This window comes from Echinops telfairi, unplaced genomic scaffold, assembly GCF_000313985.2.
Source record: "Echinops telfairi isolate 266 unplaced genomic scaffold, ASM31398v2 ScPeMD7_27;HRSCAF=92, whole genome shotgun sequence".
NCBI lineage: Eukaryota > Metazoa > Chordata > Mammalia > Afrosoricida > Tenrecidae > Echinops > Echinops telfairi.
The window spans coordinates 3,933,518-3,952,275 of record NW_022103924.1 but is presented as its reverse complement, the minus strand read 5'-3'; the positions used below and the strand labels follow the sequence as shown (position 1 = coordinate 3,952,275).

At 39.3% G+C, this 18,758-nt stretch overlaps 1 protein-coding gene across 1 annotated transcript in view; it reads left to right on the top strand.

The window, feature by feature from the left end:
- AOPEP (aminopeptidase O (putative)) overlaps nt 1-18,758 on the top strand; it is a 537,030-nt gene that overhangs the window by 28,590 nt on the left and 489,682 nt on the right. The window contains exon 2 of the mRNA XM_045289429.1: nt 13,898-14,830. Within this exon, the coding sequence (XP_045145364.1) occupies nt 14,037-14,830 (794 nt within the window). The 5' untranslated portion in view covers nt 13,898-14,036. The remainder of the gene's footprint in view (nt 1-13,897; nt 14,831-18,758) is intronic.

Here is an 18,758-nt window from a genome sequence, read left to right as displayed (position 1 = left end):
CTCCCCGAGACCCCTCTGCAAGGGGATCTCCAGTGGCCTACTAATGGGCTTTGGATCTCCACTCCGCACTCCCCCCATCATTCAGCAGAGTTTTTGATGGGAATTTTAGACAAGTGGGGCAAGTGCCTGAAGCATTTCTTGAAAGAATTTTAAGAGATGTAACCTGACTTTGCTAGTTGGATCCGAAAGATGAACCACAATCAGAGCGATGGCTACCCAGAGCTGGAGTGGTCCAATTAAAGTAAAAGTGGACTGTCATGGGCAAAAGTCATGGTGACAGGTTTTTCTGTGTGATACCGAAGGATGTTGCCAAAAGACAATAACATCTGCTTATTGTAAGGATGGTTTGAGAAAGTTAGCTAAAATTTTAGCAGAAAAATGCCCAGGGACGCTTCACCAGAGTTTTTCTCCTTCACAACAATGCTACTGCACATTCCTCTCCTCAAACAAGGACATAGTTGGAAAAAACCATGCATTCACTTTACAGTCCAGATTTGAGTCCCTATGACTTTTGTTTCCTGGTCATAAAAAAGTCTTTCAAGGGCACTGATTTTCCTTGGTTGGTAATGTAAAAAAGACTGCACCAACATGATTAAATCCCCAGGACTCTGGTAGCATCATCTTAGGTTACACCGTGGGTTGCTAACAGTCAGCAGTTCAAACCCACCATCTAGATTCTGAGAGAAAGATGAAATTTTCTGCTTCTGTACAAATTTACAGCCTTGGAAACGCACAGGAGCAGTTCTAACCTGTCTTACAGGGTGGCTATGAATCAGAAATGACTTGATGACAGGCAGTGAATCTGGGTTTTTGGTTCAGGTTTTTAGGAATGGACTAAAAGTGGCATCATAGCTTCCAAGTATCTTGACCTTAGTAGAGCTTTTGTTGAGAAATGAAGTTCATATTTAAAATTTTTAGCTTATAGCCCATGTTTTCATGACCTTTTTAAATATCCGTTATACTTAAAAGAAAAATAGTCCCATGAAGTCCTTACAAGTGGCAACAGAACACTGTCTGATACAGTACTGGAAGATGAGTCCTTCTGGTTAAAAGATATTCTAAATACAACTCTGGTAGATATGCTTTCTCCAAATAGAGTTGACCTTAATGACCTAATGACACGGATGGACTGACTTGGGGGCCTTCATTTGTTGATGTGGCATGACTCAAAATGAGAAGAAACAACTGATAATACTCATTAGTTATAAGAATATGGAATGATGGGTGAATATAGGGAAATTGGAAGTTGTCAAAAATGAAATGGTGGATATGTGGATTACATTATATGATATGATATGTGGATTACCTGCCAACAAAACTGAAAAAAAAGGGAGAGAGAGAAAATGAAATGGAATACATACTATCCATATCCTAGGCATTAGTGAGCTGAAATGGGCTGGTTTGGGTCATTTTGAAGCAGACAGTTATGTGGTCTGCTGTGCTGGAAATGACACATAAAAAAGGAATAGCATAGCATTCTTTGTCAAAAAAGAACATTTCAAGAACTATCCTGAAGTACATTTCTGTCAGTGATGAGCTAGTATCCATACACTTACAAGGAAGACCAATTAATAAACTATTAGATTTATGCACCAGCTCCAACCACTAATGGCAAAGATGAGAGATAGAAGACTTTTTGCAAGCTTCTGTAGTCTGAAATTGATCAAACATTCATACAAGATGCATTGAGAATTACTTTTTTAAAGTAGACATGGATGGGTGTAAATTAAATAGAATACACAGTAATCAACTTGGTTACATGTCTGGGAAGGAAATGATAAACAATATTGCAGAACAAAGCCAAGGGCTGACTGTGGACAGAACATCAATTGCTCACAGGCAAGTTCAGGTTGAAGCTGAAGAAAATTAAAACAGGCCCACAATAGCCCTTATGACGACCTTGAATTTAGAGAACATCTCAATAACCAGTAATTGCTGAGTAATTGATGACGCCAAGGACATCATACATGAAGAAAGGAAAGGGTCATTGAAAAGACAGGAAAGAAAGAAAAGAAAACTGGTGTCGGGAGAAACTCAAACTTGCTGAACAGAAGATTTCAAAGGCAACTAAATATGACAAAGTAACATATGATAATGAAGTGTGCAAAGGCCTAGAGCTAGAAAACCCAAAGGAAAGAACACAGTGTAAAGAACTGAAAAAAGACTTCAAGCCTAATAATAGTTCACAAAGACAGTGTTCTACAGCCTGCTTTGGTGAATAGTGCATGGGGGACTTAAAAGCTTAGGAACATCCATCTGAGACTGGAAGAAAGAAAGTGATGAAAATTGAAAGGCATATTGAAACAATTAGTCCAGTGGACTATTGAATCACATAAACATCAATCTCTACAACCTGGAGACCAGAAGAGCTAGATGATGCCCTGCTACCACTACCAACTTCTCTAACAAGGATGCCAATAGAAGGTCCTGGATAGAGTAGGTGGAGGGAGGATTCTCATAAGATTTTGAATTAGTTGTATTTTATTGTTGTTGTTGTTAACCCTTTTGTGAGCTGTGGGTCAGATATCACTCACCAACATTTTCAGCCACTCAGGTTTCTTGGGACGCTTCTATTTCACCTGGAGGGAACATGTGTAACTGCATGAATCTGAAATGGTCCTGATCCAACCAGTCCTCCCACCAGTCCATTTGGGTCATTTGTGTTCCACAAAATTGTATCAAAATTCATATTACCTCAAAATTTTCAGTCTTTTTATTTCAACATGTCTTCTATTACTGAAAACATATGGTATCAGCAACAATAACAACAACAAAAAACTGGAAATGGGAAAATAATTAGGTCACAAAAGAGTTAAGTTGTATACATTTATGTATATTTTTTTATAGTAGATCCCTATTGGATGTCATACTGCCATCCAGTTGATTCTGATTCATGTTGTCATAAAGTGCCATTGAGTCAATTCTGACTCACAGTCACCCCATGTACAACAAGACGAAACACTGCCCGGTCCTCTGCCCTCCTCACAGTTATTCTTCTGGTTGAGCCCGTTGTAGTAGTCATGGTGTCAGCCCATCTTGTCGAGGGCCTTCCTCTTTTTCCCTGCCCCGTTGCCAAGCGTGGTATCCTTCTCCAGGGACTGTTCTCTCCTGACAGCATCGCCAAAGTACTCGAGAAGACGTCTAACCACCCATGCCTCCACAGAGCATTCTGGCTGTCCTTCTTCAAAGACAGATTTGTTTGTTCTTTTGGCAGACCATGGTACTTTTTGAATTCTTTTCTAGCACCATAATTCAAATGCAGCATGGATTCTTCTTTGGTCTTCCTTATTCAATGTCCAACATTCATATGCAGCTGAGGCAATTGAATACAATGACTTGTTAACATCTTTGTTTTTCAACATTTAAAGAGCTCTTGGGCAGCAGAGTTACCTAATGCAATGCATTGTTTGATCACTTGACTGCTGGTTCTGTGAATATTGATTGTGGATCCAAGCAAGACAAAATCCTTGACAATTTCAAGCTTTTTTCTATTAATCATGACATTACCTACTACTGGTCCAGTTGTAAGAATTTTGGTCTTCTTTACATTGAATTGCCTCATAGTGACTCATAATAACCTTATATAGGATTTCTGATACTGTAAACCATAGAGCCATATCTTTCTCTGGAGGAGCTGCCAAGGAAGTTGGAAGGCTGATTTTGTGGTTAACAGTCTATACTTGACATATGGTTCCTAAAATCTTCTCTCAGTCTATAACTCGCTTCTTTACTTTTTTGATAAAGTCATTTGATGAAAAAAGGGATTGAAGTCTCCTGACTTTCTATTGATCTATTTTGTCTTTGCTGCTTGTGCTTTTGCTCTTCTAACATATTACACAATGAAAATAGGCCCTACATCTACGCCTTTATATTTTCCATTAAGAATTTCATGATGTTTTATTTATTTATTTATTTATTTTTAAACATTTTATTAGGGGCTCATACAACTGTTCTCCCAATCCATACACACATCAATTGTGTAAGGGAAGTTCATGATGTTAATTCTCATGTTTCGATCCTTACACCACTTTGAATTGGTTTTTGTTTATGGTGTGAGGTGTGCGTTCTGCTTGATTCTTCTGTAGGTGGACATCCAGTGTTCCCAGTACATTGATGGAAAAAACTTTTCCATTGAGTATTCTTACCACCTGTGTTAGACAGGGTTCTCTAGAGAGATAAAACCAAATTCCTGATAATTTAATATATTTATTTATAAAGATAATTAGATATATAATGAGAAATGAACTGTTAAATCATATACAGATAAATATATAATACAAGAAATAAACAGTTAAATTAGAAAACTCTACAAATGACTTAGTGCAACTCATGTCCGTGAGAGAAAGTTGAGAGACTAGCAGTCTTCAAGTCTCTATCTGATGCCAGATCTTCCTCTGTTTGTAAAGAGAGCTAGGCTCTATGTCAGCACAGCAGCCAATCACAAGGCAGGTCACCAACTGCCAGTCCCCAGCTCCAGAGAAGTCTCAAAGGGACCTCTACTTACAGCGACACAGTCACAGGCTAGGCGTCCCACAGGCAGTGTAGCCTTTAAATTGAGGAACAGAACAAGCAAGGCAGCCGCACACTGGTCAGATGATCACAGAGCAAGAGACAAGAAAGGCAAGGCTCACCAAGCCATTTATCTCTCTGCCCTTCAGTCAATCCCACCTGCGTTTATCAGCCAGGCTGGCACAATAAACTATCTCACCGCCCTTGTCAAAAATTAGTTGACCATGACTCCATGGGTTTGGACTCTCAATTGTATTCCTTTGGCTGATTGGTCTATTCTTTTAACAGTTTTAGACTGTTTTAATTACATTAGCTAATGTACAATTATACAATAATGTACAAAATACAATATACAGCTAATAGTACATTAGCTAGCAGCTAATGTACTATTAGCTGTATATTGTATTTTGAAATCAGAAGTATGAGTTCTCCTACCTTGTTCAGAATTGCTGTAACTTTTACCTTTCAATATAAACTTAAGGATGGGTTTTTTCCATTTCTCTAAAGGAAGCTATTGAAATTTTGGTTGAGATTATTATAGACTGCTTTGAATGTTATTAGTAGCCCTGCTGGTGCAGTAGGTTAAGCATTGGACTAATAACTGCAAGATCGGTGGTTCAAACCCACCAGCTACTCCTTGGGGGAAAGAGGAGGCTCTCATCTCCTATAAAGATTTACAATCTTAGAAACTATAGAGTAGTGCATTTTGACTCTGTTCTCTAGGGTCACTATGAGTCAGAATCAACTCATTGGCAGTGGGTTTGGTTTTCGTTTTATCTTAATAGTATGAAGTCTTCCACCCCAGGAACATGAAATGCCCTTCCATTTTTTTTCCAAACCAAACTCACTGTCACTGAGATGGTTCTAACCCACAGCAGTCCTATAGGACAGGGTAGAACTCCCCCTTTGGGTTTCTGAGACTGTAACTCTTCATGGTCATAGAAAACCTCATCTTTCGCCCTCAGAACAGCGATGCTATTGAACTGTTGGGTTTGTGGTTAGTAGCCTATACCCACTATACCACTAGGGCTCTATTTCTTTTAGTCTCCTTTAATCTCTTTCATCTGAGTAATGTAGTTTTTATTATGCAAGTCTTTCATATTTCTGGCCAGATTTATTTCTTTGTGTTTTATTCTCTTGGATGCTACTATAAATGGAATTGCATTCTTAATCCCTCTTTCAGATTTTTTATTCTTGTTGTAGAGAAGTCTAACCAATTTTTGTTACTGATCTTGTAGTCTACAACTTTGCTAAATTCCTCTATTAGATCTAGAAAATTCCTTGTGGGTTGTTTGGGAATTAGCAGGCATTTTCAAATACTACTTTCAGGTATTTTTTAGAATGTCCTTCCATGTGGGCTTGTTGGATGTTTTCTTATGCTTAGAATGAAATTAGAGCTTTGGGGAAGAATACATATATTATACCAGGGGAAATTATATCAGGATGACTTACCACTTCTGATATTAATCTTCATAATATAATTAAGGTAGTGCCTGCTATGTTTCTCTATTGTAAAGTTAATATTTTTGCTTTACTATTCTTTTTTCTTTATAAGTCCATCCCATACAAGCTTTACCTCTTGGAGGAAAGAGTTTATGCATTTATTATGTGGAATTTTTCTGTAAAAAGGTTAGTCCCTCCCCCCTTATTCATTCGTTAGTTCAATAATTTGTTTATATCAGAATGGACTTATAGATATACATGTTATTCATTGAGATCTAACTTTATACTATCATTATTTATTGTCTTGCTCAAATTGTTCCAAACTTGCTTGTTGGGAGCTCTCCTTTTAGGTTTGTTTTTGCATTCTTTTGATATGCATCCAGGCTTTTCTTTCTTCCTTTTTTTTTTAAGTTCCTACTTTCTGGGTCTATATGATGCTAATCTTATATTTTCTTGGTGCCAGGTCTAGAATCAGTAAGTTTTCCAAGGAAAATATGCTAGAAACTAATAATTGGTCATTCACTGTGCTCATTGCTAAATATTTTTGAAAAAATTTTTTTCAACTGTATTTTCTTTCATCTACCCTGTTTGGACTGCAATTGCACATGCGTTAGACCTTCTGATTTTGTCTCAAATGTACCTGGGCTCTATCCACCTCTCCCTGCCCCTCCCCCCCAACACTTTTTTCTTTCTGCTTCAGAATGGGTAGTTCCTGTGTAACTATTTTCATGTTCACTTATAGTTTCTTCTGTTTTCTGTAATCTTCCATTAAACACATGCAGTGCATTTTTGTGAGTGTTTCATTTCAGATATTGTATTCTTGCTTCTATAATTTTCTTTCTTTTAAAAAATATTTTTTATTTCTTGACCAAGATTTCCTTTTAGTTCCTTCATTACAAGCATACTTGCCATTATGTCCTTAATGGTTGATAGCATGAATATCTTAACCTTTTTGTTGTGTTATATGTGTTTCCATATCTGGGTCCTCTCATCAGTGTGCAGTGACTGTTTTTTCTCTGATCATGAGTTATATTTTCTTGTTTCTCTTTAATCTAGTAATTTTGGATTGTAGTCTGGACATTATGAATGATACTTTATAAAAACCCTTGATTTTGATGTATTCCTTAGAAACGTGTTAATGTTTATATTAGTAGGTAGTTTAACTTGACTGAACTCAGAGTTAACTTTGCCTTCCCTGCAGGGAGCAGCAGCGGAAATCTTTATTTGCTGTTGTTGTTAGGTTCTGTCAACTTGGTTCTGACTCAAAGCAGCTCTGAGTACCAGTTTATGGTCTGCTCCATACACTTCTTGTTCAGGGTCAGTTAAAGAATTAGGCAGAGTTTATATGTTCTCCCTTTGTGGCCTTCTCCTTTCCTAATGTTTTCTTTTGTATTTTCTAGATGCCAAGTTGATCCTGAATCTAGTTTTTGGTTCCTTAGCCAGCAATATTACAGGTGTCTATCTGAGTTTTAACTGCTCCATGTAGTACCAACTGAGCTTGTTTTCCATTGAAAAACTGCAAGAATAAAATACGCAGTGCTGTTCCCATATTCTGAGTATCAACTCCCAATTTCATTCAACTCTTTTGCTCACTCTCTAATGCTTGTAAGTTTTTTTTTTGTTTTTTGTTTTGTCTAGAACTTATAATTTCTATCAGTGGGAGGGTTGTTCTAAGACATGCTACCATGTTACTAGCAAAATTAAGGGATAGATTATACAATCCAACCAACAAGTGCAAAATTAGACGTATTATGCTATTAGGAAATACACAGTGCTATGAGATTGAATAATAGGGAATTTGACCTGATCAGTGAGGTTAGGAAAGTTTCTTCAAGACATGATAGAGAGAGGGAGAGAATTACTAGACAAAGAGAAATGAAAGCGGAGTCCACATAGTTATCAAAAGGATCAATAATCTAATCCAGCTTTCTATGTAACTTTCTTCCTTTGCATATATTTTCATTCTCTCAATATTTAATCATCTATCTGGGTTTCTGTGATATAGATGTAAGAGAATCTATAGCTGTGGTATCTGTAATATTATATAATGAAGAGTTTGTTGCTTGAAAATTTCTTGAGCCAAAGAAATTGTGAGCATGGACCAGTTAAGTGATACAGAAGAGTCTATGGACTTCTATTATTCATGAGTTGCAAGGAGATCCCCTACCTCATGTACTCAGAAATACCACCATATATTCATGCACACATATACATACATGCATACATGTCCAAGTTCAAAACCAAGAAAAAGTTATCCTGTGTGACCCAAATGGAGAAGAAATGTAAAGCCAGTCTGATGAACAGGAGCCTAACCTGAGAGACCTCAGGGAGAGCCATATATATATGTATATATATACAGCAGGTTGGGATGTGATTTCCACTAAGGAAAGAATTACTTAAGATATACATGTGCCTAAGGCAAAATAAATTATGTCCAAGTTTTTTTTCCAGTGGAGGCCTTAACAATATCTGCCATCCCATATGTTCTTCTATAATGCATGACGCTGCCAAGAGTTTAAGAAGTGGAGTCCAATTCCCCTCTCCTTGAATCTGTGCTGGCCATATGATTCTCTTCAAACCAATAGACTATGATGGAAGTGATCACTACAAAGATAGATCAGATTTTCAAGGTTGGATTTTTTTAAAGGTCATTTGGCTTTCAACTAGGTCTTTTGGTTGGGGTGCTTGTTCATGGGACACCCCCCCCCCAGCTGCTATATAAGAAGTCCAATAACTGCGGGGGCTTTGGGTAACCATTTGTGATCCCCCATATAACTTCATCCTCCAGCTAGGTGCTACCAAGGGGCATAAGTCAACCTCATAAGAAGCAGAAGACTGTGCCAGCAGAATGTTACTCACCTACAGTGTACAGCCATATTAGAATGGTTGGTGTTTTAAGCCAAAACAATTTGGGGTAATTTGATATATTGCAGTAGTGACTGGAACAAAATTGAAATCAGAAGGAAGGAATGACATGTACACATCAATCACAATTAAGGAAACTAGTGAATCTATTTGGTGATATAAATCAGTATGGGCTTCATTTTTAAGTCGGGCTGGAGGTGGTTCATAATAATGTGATACTAAGATATTAGTAACAAACTAGAAACTGCAGTAGGGAAGACTAGTGCTAAAACTTTCTAAGGTCCTTGCTTTATTTGGATTGACTTTAAGTAAGCACATTAAAGAAAAATGTACAATTATTGAAACAGTACAGGGAAAAAACTAATGTAGAAAATTCAACCAAAGACCGAAAAGTAAAAACTAAGAAGGAAATAAAAGGCTGGATAACTCAAAACCCACTATCATCGTCAGTTCCAACTCATCGTGACCCTATGTGAAGTTTCTGAGGCTGTAAATCTTTATGGGAGCAGACTGCCTCATCTTTCTCCCATGGAGCATCTGGTGTATTTGAATAGCTGACCTTGTGGTTAGCAGCCCAGTGCCTAACCCACAGCACCACCAGAGCTCCTTATGATGGTGACTAGAATACATAAAATAAGTTAAGTGAGATTAGTGTTACTTAGCAGTAAATTTAAATCAATTAATCCCAGCTATTCTAAATGATATAATGCTGTTTCACAATGCTGTGAGATGCCACAGTGATGTGTTTGCAACCACAGCCAGATCCATTCTTCCCAGTAGGAGGGACTGTGATTCTGATTGACATCATTAAGAATATGTACTTGTAGAGAACAGAGATTTAGCTCACCAGGAACTCAAAGACAAGTAGTAAATAGATGTAACAAGTTAAAATAGATTTGCATATTATACAAAATTTAGGTTAGAAGCCATACAAAAGTGTCAGTAGTATATTGAATCTTCTGGGGTAACAGAAATTCTCCCTTTCTCACCACATTATTACAGTAAGACTTGGTTACCTGTCTATGTAACTTGAAGAAGATCGGCTGGATATATGATGAAAGTCTATGGCAGTGGCATTTACTTAGGACTTGGATGATATGAAGTCTATTACTTGGACTTGCTTATGGCATGAGAACTAGAGATTGGAATTCTAAGGAGAAGCCTCAGCAAGTGGAAGAGTTCTGATTCCACACAAAAGAAAGGTTGGGCAAGTTGCTCATTGTCTTTATTTGTAAAACTTGGGAGTTCCCTAAATGATGCCTAAGGGTTTTCCCAGCTCCAGAATTCAGTAAACTGGGCAGTAGGGCCAAATGCTGTTTTTGTTGTTTGTTTTTAGAGCTGTCAAATCTTGAAGGTGCTTGAAACATTGGAAAAAGAATGAAATCTTCTAGAGGATGGAAATGTGGGCAAGAGGACAATGTAAAATGAAGGAACAGGGCGTCAAGTTAGTGGGAAGGGCTGGTTATAAAGGGGACACATATTCCCATGCCTGATGTTAGACACTGGTGTTACACATGCTTGATGTTCCCCATGCCTCAGTGTAACACTCTTGGTCTCTGGGTCTTTACTTCCACCCTAGGGGATGTGGAGGGGCCATTGGTAGTTCCGTGGTAGAATTCACACCTTCCATAAAAGAGAGTTGGAATGGCTTGATTTTGATGAGTGCATCTCAAACTGCAGTTACTTATGTATCAGGAGAGTCTTGAGTATTGATGTGCCATTGAATAGGTTTCAGTAGAGCTTCCAGACTAAGATGGACTGGAAAGAACGGTTTGACAATATACTTTTGAAAATCAACCACTGAAAACCTGATGGACACAATGGAGTTAATCTGCAGCGATCCTTCCCACAAAGAGCTGTCTTCTTTTACTCCTCAAGGCTAGAAGTCTTACCTGGAGAGTTACCTCCTCTCTTTAGCGTTTTGACCTGATCCTTCCTTGCCTGTGACATTGTGGGCAAACCATCCAAATTTGGGGTGCACATTTTGAAGACCATAGGCTTTCACACTAGCCATATTCTCATTAGTAATATGGGACTCTTTGGGTCTTCTTCTGCCATGCTCTTGTCTCATTGCTCATTAGAACTCGGATGGGAAAGAAAGTGCACTGTATTTGGCCCTTGAAAGTTGAGATTCAGGGTGAAGAAATTATCTATGCTAAGAAGGATATTGTTTTGTTTGTGTCCAGAAAAGGTAATCGTAGTGAATAGTTGGATATTTCAGAGATTCAAAATTGTCTTAGGCAAAATAATCTGCTGAGAATGAAAATGCAGCATGGAATTAGGAATGAAAAGTCAAGAAGGTTTAAAATGGCCTCTGTGGGAAGTCTCATAAGGAGCCCACCGAAGCCCAAAGGCTGTCTAGTGGCAGTGACAAACCAGGGAAAAGGTAGAGGTATGTGGCTACAGGGCTCACCATCAGCCTAGTTCTCTTTCTCCCAGAGCTAAAAGTCATGTAAAATTGCTCTAGAAAATATATCGTATTCTTAAATTATATAAATTTTTAGAAGCTAATAAAGGACTCTCTTAGGGTTTAGTAGTATATGATTGTATCTGTATTGTTATAAGTGGTAAACGATTTTCTTCAAATATGATCATTTAGAGAGCTACTAAATTATCTTTGCAAGTCTGGGTAGTGTAAATGGTTATCATACTTAACTGCTAAGTCATTGCCCCCTGTGGAACACAATTCTCCTCTGACACACAGAATCGCCCTGACCCTTGTTTCAGTTGGCGAAGGAGCTCTGGTGGCACTGGGGGTTAGGTGATGGGCTGCTAACCACAAGGTTGGAACTTAGCAGCTGCTTCAGGAGAAAGAGGAGGCTCTGTGATTCCATAAAGATTTAGAATATCTAATGCAATTCACTGCCATGGAGTGGATTCTGACTCATAGTGGCCCCAAGACAGAGTAGCACTGCCCCTGGAGTTTTCTGAGGCTGTAAATCTTTATGGGATTAGAAAGCCTCATCTTTCTCCCTCAGAGAGGCGAGTGGCTTTGAACTGCTGATCTTGTGGTTAGCAGTTCAGTGCATAATCCACTATGCCACCGAGCCTCCCTAATTTACAGTTTAGGAGACCCTATATAGGGTTGCAATGAGTCGGAATAGACTTGATGGCAATGAGTTTCATTGAGTCACTCAGTTGATTAAAGGTGGGTTTTCCTCTTTTTTCTATTGTGTGTGTGTGTGTTAAGGTTGGACTTTTTTAAAGCATTTTTTTATTGTACTGTCGGTCATCCTAAAAGGAATTACATTTTTAACATCCATTGTTTCTCATTACATAGCTCATGGCTTGACTGAAGGTTGTTGTTAAGCGTGTTACTATATCTTCTTTTCTTGTCACGTTAAATGATAGATTCAATCACTTGTTAAGATTCATGCCGAAAAGAAAATACCTTGCCCAAATGGAAGTACCAACACCTCCTTAAAGTAATCCCCGACTATGCTCTGCACCCTTGCTTTGGCAAATCCTATTGAATTGAAGGGAATTACCATATATGGTTTGGTGAAGGGAAGAAGTGGGGGTCAAGGAAGGCTTTCTGTAGGTGGTTGCAATTTGAACTGAGATTTGGAGAGAAAGGAAGATTTGGGCCGGAAGATACAGGAGGTAGAAAGAAGCTGGGAGAGTTCTAGGTGTGGAACTCAGTTTAGTCCCAAAGGCATGGAAGTGTGGTCGCTAGACCTTCAGGGTCCCTGGCTTTGGACAGGCCCTTTGGCTAGAGGAAGAGGTTTAGAGTGAAGGTTGGTCTCTGTGACTAGAAAAATAGCTTGCAACCAAATTGTCCAGTGCTGCAGGTGGCCAGATTTAGGCTAGCTGGGTAGGATTTTGATAAGGAAGAGCCTCTAGAGAGGTAGAAAGAGAAAATTCGATGGAGTTGGTTGCTGGAATGAGATTCTGGAGGACAGAGAGAGAAGAAGGTAGAGTGGAGAAGCAGGTAGAGTTGGAAGGGAGGTGAGGAGAGTGAGACAAATAGAAAGGAAGGCTCAGTTTTATTTAAAAAAACAAGCAAGTAATGTTCTGTAGGTGACCAAAGAATAACTCCTGATATTTAGAAATACAAACAACATTGTAAAATATGTCTGTCAAGAGTTCTTACTTCTGTTCCCCTGTCGTTTCTTTCTCATTTTTTGGCAACAGAATTTAAAAAGAAAAGGAAGAAAAGAAAACAGCATATGCTGAAAGAAATTAGGTATACAACAGGGACTGAAATAATTTCCAATAATTTTTCTTTTAGTCAGATTCCTATTATAAATAAGAATACATTTTGATTCAGAACTTTTATGAAGAACTTGTACAGTTTATTACAACATCTGTTTCTGCATTTAATTTCTCTCTTCCCTTTTATAGGTATTTGCCTACTTTTTCCCCTTCCAAATGAGAAGACCTTTTGTTTGCCACAAGAAGGCTATTACCCAGAATGTTAATGGATTTTCAGCTATTAAGATGTAATGATATACCTTGAGTATTTAACTATAAATTTGAAAAATCTCCATGAACAATCTCAAAGGAATACTTAGAATGCACTCCTGGTAAATTGGTTCATTTTCCCGTAATTTACTGGAAGTGCTGATACGAGAGCAGTCCTAATGGGAAAAGTGCATTAATCCCTGGAGTTACATTGTACGTATTACATTATAACTCTCAAAGAATAAAACTATGAGGCCATTTAGCCTTCATTCACACTTGTTATTTAGAATCACAGTAGAGAATCACTTATCTTTTGATGCACAAAATTAGAAATGATAACATTTAATATCTTTTAAAACAAGAGGCACAGTAATCCTCAGTTACGCTTTTGCGTAACAATTGCCCTTTTCCCAAACAAGGACTGCTCTAGAAGCATAATTTATTTGGCTTTGAGAAGGCCCGTCTCATTCCATTGGTAATTGAAATATTTTTAGAAGCCCATCATGCAGCTTTCTTTGATGCCAGTCAAAAAGATTAATCTGCCTTCTAGCCACAAGCATCTAACACGTTGGGAAATTTTAAAGGATGGGTGTCGACTTGCAGGAGTCGCAGTTGCAGGAACCTTTAGGGTCTTGTTTGGAATTCTGTGTAATTGTGCTTTTCTTCTTTGCCAAAGGACTGAAGGCTGTGGAACTGTAATTTGTGCGACATCAGGTGGCTTTTTTGGAAGCTGACATTTATGATTCCAGAAATTTGAGGCAGATAGGAAACCCCCTCTGAGAGTTTACCAGAACTCTCCAACAACAAATTGCATCATGGACGACAAGCTGGACCCTCTCCGAGACGATCTGCCTCTCATGGCCAACACCAGCCACATTCTTGTGAAGCACTACGTATTGGATTTGGACGTACATTTTGAAACTCGCACCATTGAGGGCTCCATTGTGCTTTTTTTTGAGCCTGGAAACAGACCCAGGAAACCAAGTAGTCCCTCTGAGGAAGCTGTCCCATCGAAGTCAAACAAAAGCCATGAATTTAGGACACCAGAACCCTGCCATGCTCCTGTGACAAACACAAGGACCTTCTCATATAAAACAGGATGTAATGATTTTGAAATCTGTGGTAAAGGTAAAAAAGAGACTTTTTCTGATAGAGATGGTAACCATGACAACCAGCAACAGACTTCTGGGATTTCTGGTTCAAAGTGCTGCTGTGACACAGGGCATCATGGGAGTGCGGATTTTGTGCTGGTGTTGGACTGCTGTGATTTGTCTGTTTTAAAGGTTGAGGAGGTGGATGTTGCTGCTGTGGCAGGTATTGAAAGATTGACAAGGTCTCCTCAGCTTGTTTCTGAGGAGCGCAGGAATTGGATTATCCGTGAACTCATGTCTCTGCCTGCAGATCGTTGGAGGGAGCAGTTAGACTATTATGCTCACTGCAGCCAGGCTCCTGGCTGTGGGGAGCTCCTGTTTGCCACCGACATGTGGAGCTTGCAGATCAGGAAGACAGGGGTACCGACAGCGACTGATTTTCCTCGTGCCATAAGGATCTGGTACAGAACCAAACCTGAGGGGAGATCTGTTACCTGGACCTCAGACCAGAGTGGCAGGTAGGTCAGCCGAATACCCCACAGCCCCATGCCCATCTATCTGGCAGTGACGCTCTGCCCAGATGCCCAGATGTGTTCTGTGGCATTACCTATTGAGCTTCAAGCCATTGGGCCAGCACTGAAGCAGGTGCATTCCCTGGCATGCTGAATTCTGATTGGCTTGCCTCCCTTAGCTCAGGATGAGAATATTACTTCATTACATCCCCATATTTCTGAGTTAGGAGATTGGTAGGTGAGCCGACTAATTCAACTCTTTGTCTAGCTCTGCACTGAGAACTCGGTCAGAGATGGCCAGTGCAGTCAAGGGGGTGAGATGTGTCTTGGAACGAATACGTTCTTAGAGTTCCTTGATACTTCCCAAGCCTATAGGCTGCTATGAAGTTGGGTCATGGGAAGCCTCACAAAGTGCTTCCAAATAAAGCCTGCTCTGTGAATTTCTTGCTGTACCTGCCTCTGGGCACCTTTGCCTTTCTGGGTTTTCTCAGTTGTAATGTTACACGAACCCCAAAGCACTTGACCATCTGAGAACAGTGACCACTGGTCCTGCTGTCACTGCACACTTGCCTGCTTGGGCTCTGCTTCTTGGTGCTTGATGCTAGGCAGGTCCGGGGATCCTAGGGTGGGGAGGAAGATTGATGAGGCATCAATTTCCAGGAAAAGTAATTGGATTCTAATGCCACTTGTCCTTTTCTTATTGCTAATGGTTGATATTTCTCTGCGCAAACCAATGTAGTAATTATTGCAGAGCTTGGATGGAGATAGGTTCATCTCATTTAGCTTGCTTTGGGAGCCACCTTCGAACAGGAACCCACCCACTCATGCCTTCCGGTTGAATCCGAGTCATAGCAACCCTGTAGGTCCGAGTGGAACTGTCCCATAGAGTTTTTGGGGTTGTAAATCTTTATGGGAGTATCAGCCTCCTCTTTCTTCCTGGAATAGTTGGTGGGTCCCAACCGCTAACCTCTCAGCAGCCCAATGCATAACCCATTATGCCTCTAAAACTCAAAACCAAACTCACTGCTGGTGAGTCAGTTCAGACTCATAGTGACCCTATAGGACAGGTAGAACTGCTCCTGTGAGTTTCTACGACTATAACTCTTTAACAGGAGTTGAAAGCCCCATCTTTCTCCTGAGGAGCAGCTGGTAGCTTCGAACTGCTGACCCTGCAGTTAGCAGCCCAGTGTACAACCATTATGCCACCAGGGCTCCTATTATGCTACTAAGACTCGTATCAGTTAAGACAAATTCTACACCAATTACTTACAAACCCCCTCCCCCAAACAAACCAAAAATCAAAAACACTTTTAGATTTTTTTTTTAAAGGCATTACTTTGACCTCTAATTACCCTGTTCCTTGCCTTTTAATCTTAACTCCTGCTCTGGTCTCTTGACCGCTCAAAATGAGTGCCACTTCCTGCCTGATTCCTGCTAGAGTCTGAGGCAGCCTTTGGGAAATTGCAGGGTTGATAACAAATTTATATCAATACAACAGCATACTGATTTATTTATAGAATAATTTATTGAATGTTCTTTGGAGCCCATCAGGGAAAAAGACAGGTGCTCTTATTATATGTTGAATATTTTTGATATTATGAAATGTAGATTTAAAAATAAGATTTAATGATGTACTCCCTCTGAATATTTAACTAGAAAAGTGTAGTTTTTATTCATCTAGAGATTTCATTTTTTGACCGGGATAATAGGGAACAAGAAACTATTGACAATTACTTGTGAGCATATACTCACTAATTGCCTCAATTAAGAGATGAGACAGGAGAGTTAAATTACATGTGAGACTGGGTGGAATGAGTTACGGATATGTGCTTATGGTTTTCATAAGAAACTAAAGAAGTCCTTGGGCTCATTTCCTTCTTTGGAAATTGACTTTGTGAATTTACTCTGGGTGTCTCCTTTTCTGCTCACTCAATAGAATACATGACCACAACAGGAGCTTAACTATATCCTGGAGAATTTACTAGCGTACGCTAGTAAGTAAATGTCATTTAGATGTTGTTACAAGGATAATTAATGTTTAAAAAAGCAATGCTAGAACAGTATTTCCTTTCTTTTTCTGTTTTAGTCGGGAGGGTATGGGTAGATCCTACGTCAACCAACTGTATAAGTCCAGATAGTCTCCCAGGGAGGGCCACAGCTTCCAACAGCATAAGTCCAGTTATTCTCCCAGAGAGTCACAGCATCTCTCTAAATCAATGTTTTCCAACATGGGTGATACCCACTGGAAAGATCGGGGTAGGGGTGGGGTGGGGTGGGGCCAGATCAAAAACAGATACCTATACTTTATCCTGGATTGGGGGCAATAATACAGATATTTTTAGTTGACAGAGTGGCACTGAGTAATTTTTTTTTCTGAAAAGGGGGTAGTAGGCCAAATAAGTTTGGAGACCTATGGCCTTCTACACCCAGTTATAAGAGGAACTCTAAGTCAGTGCTGGGAACTTGGGGACTTTGTGGGACTTCAGAAATCTGAAGGAGCCTAGCCTGTAACAGAAATAATTCCTTGGTAATATTACAAATAGTAATTGAATACAGGGTCAAAATACCTTATAAATAGAATTGTGCTAAATGGGTAAACCTTTTTGCCTCCAGGGCAGAGTCTGTCCGTGATTATTAAACCAAAAATAATTGTTCTGTAATTACTCTTGATTGGCAAAAAAACAGCAATCAGGATAAAAACCTGAAACCAAACCCACTTCTCTCAAGTTGATTCTGACTCATAACGACCCTACAGGACAGACTAGAACTGCCCGTCAAGGTGTCCAAGATTGTCTGTCTTTACGGAAGCAGCCTGCCACATCTTTCTCTTGTGGAGTTTGGTGGGTGGGAGCTGCTGACTGGCAGCTTGAACACTCACCCATAGGGCCACAGAGATGTTTCACGATCAGTGAATCTGTCAAAAATTCTCCAAGTCCTGGATGAAGGACTTTTTATTCCCATTTTACAGGTTGGAAAATTAGATAAAGTGACCAGAAATTCCTAGAGAATGTCATGCCGTTATTCTGGAAGGAGGCAACCTTGAATTTGTATCATTCAGTTGGCTTAATTCAGTGAACATTTGAGTGGCAGTTGAAAGAAAGGATATCTGAAGATTTCAGGATAATTCATTAATGAAAGGGTATAGCTTCTTTCTTTTGAACTGCATTCACCAGCTCCCTTATTATATGAAAGTAGATTTCAAGTATACTTAAACAACAAATTATACTAGCTTTCAATGTATCTCATATTTTTAAGCAAAGCTTAGAAACTTTAAACAGTCTCTAAATTGGTACATAATTTCATTTTGAATGCCATCAGTGGCTTCTCCTCTTTCTCCTCTTATCTAACCCAAGCCCACTACTACAGGATATATTCCAACTCATAGCGACTCTAGATAAGGTTTCCAAAGCTTTGTAAATCCAGGATCAGGCAGCCCTGCCTTTCTCCTGTGGATCAGCAAGTGGATTTGAACTGCTGACCCTGCTGTTAGCAGCAGCCCCTACCTGGCAGCACCAGCAGGCCCCTTTTTGTTGAGAATAAAATTTTCTGTCTTTTTGTTTTATTAATTTATTTGATAAATGAATAGTTAATCATTTAGATAGAGGATACCTGAATGGAATGCAGAATGTGGCAACAAGAGTCTAGCAATACAGACAGTCCAGGGATAATATTCACAGCCAACTCCCTCTTGCCCTTTAATGTTATGTAACTGAACCAACCCTTCCAAAAAAACCCAGACTCTCTGTCATCAAGTTGATTCTCATCCTATGACGGTCAAACTGTTCCTGTGGGTTTCCAACACTGTCACTCTTTTTTTTTTTAATTCTTTATTGTTTTATTGTTTTTTAATCATTTTATTAGGGGCTCATACAACTCTTATCACAATCCATACATACATCAATTGTGTAAAGCACATTTGTACATTCATTGCCCT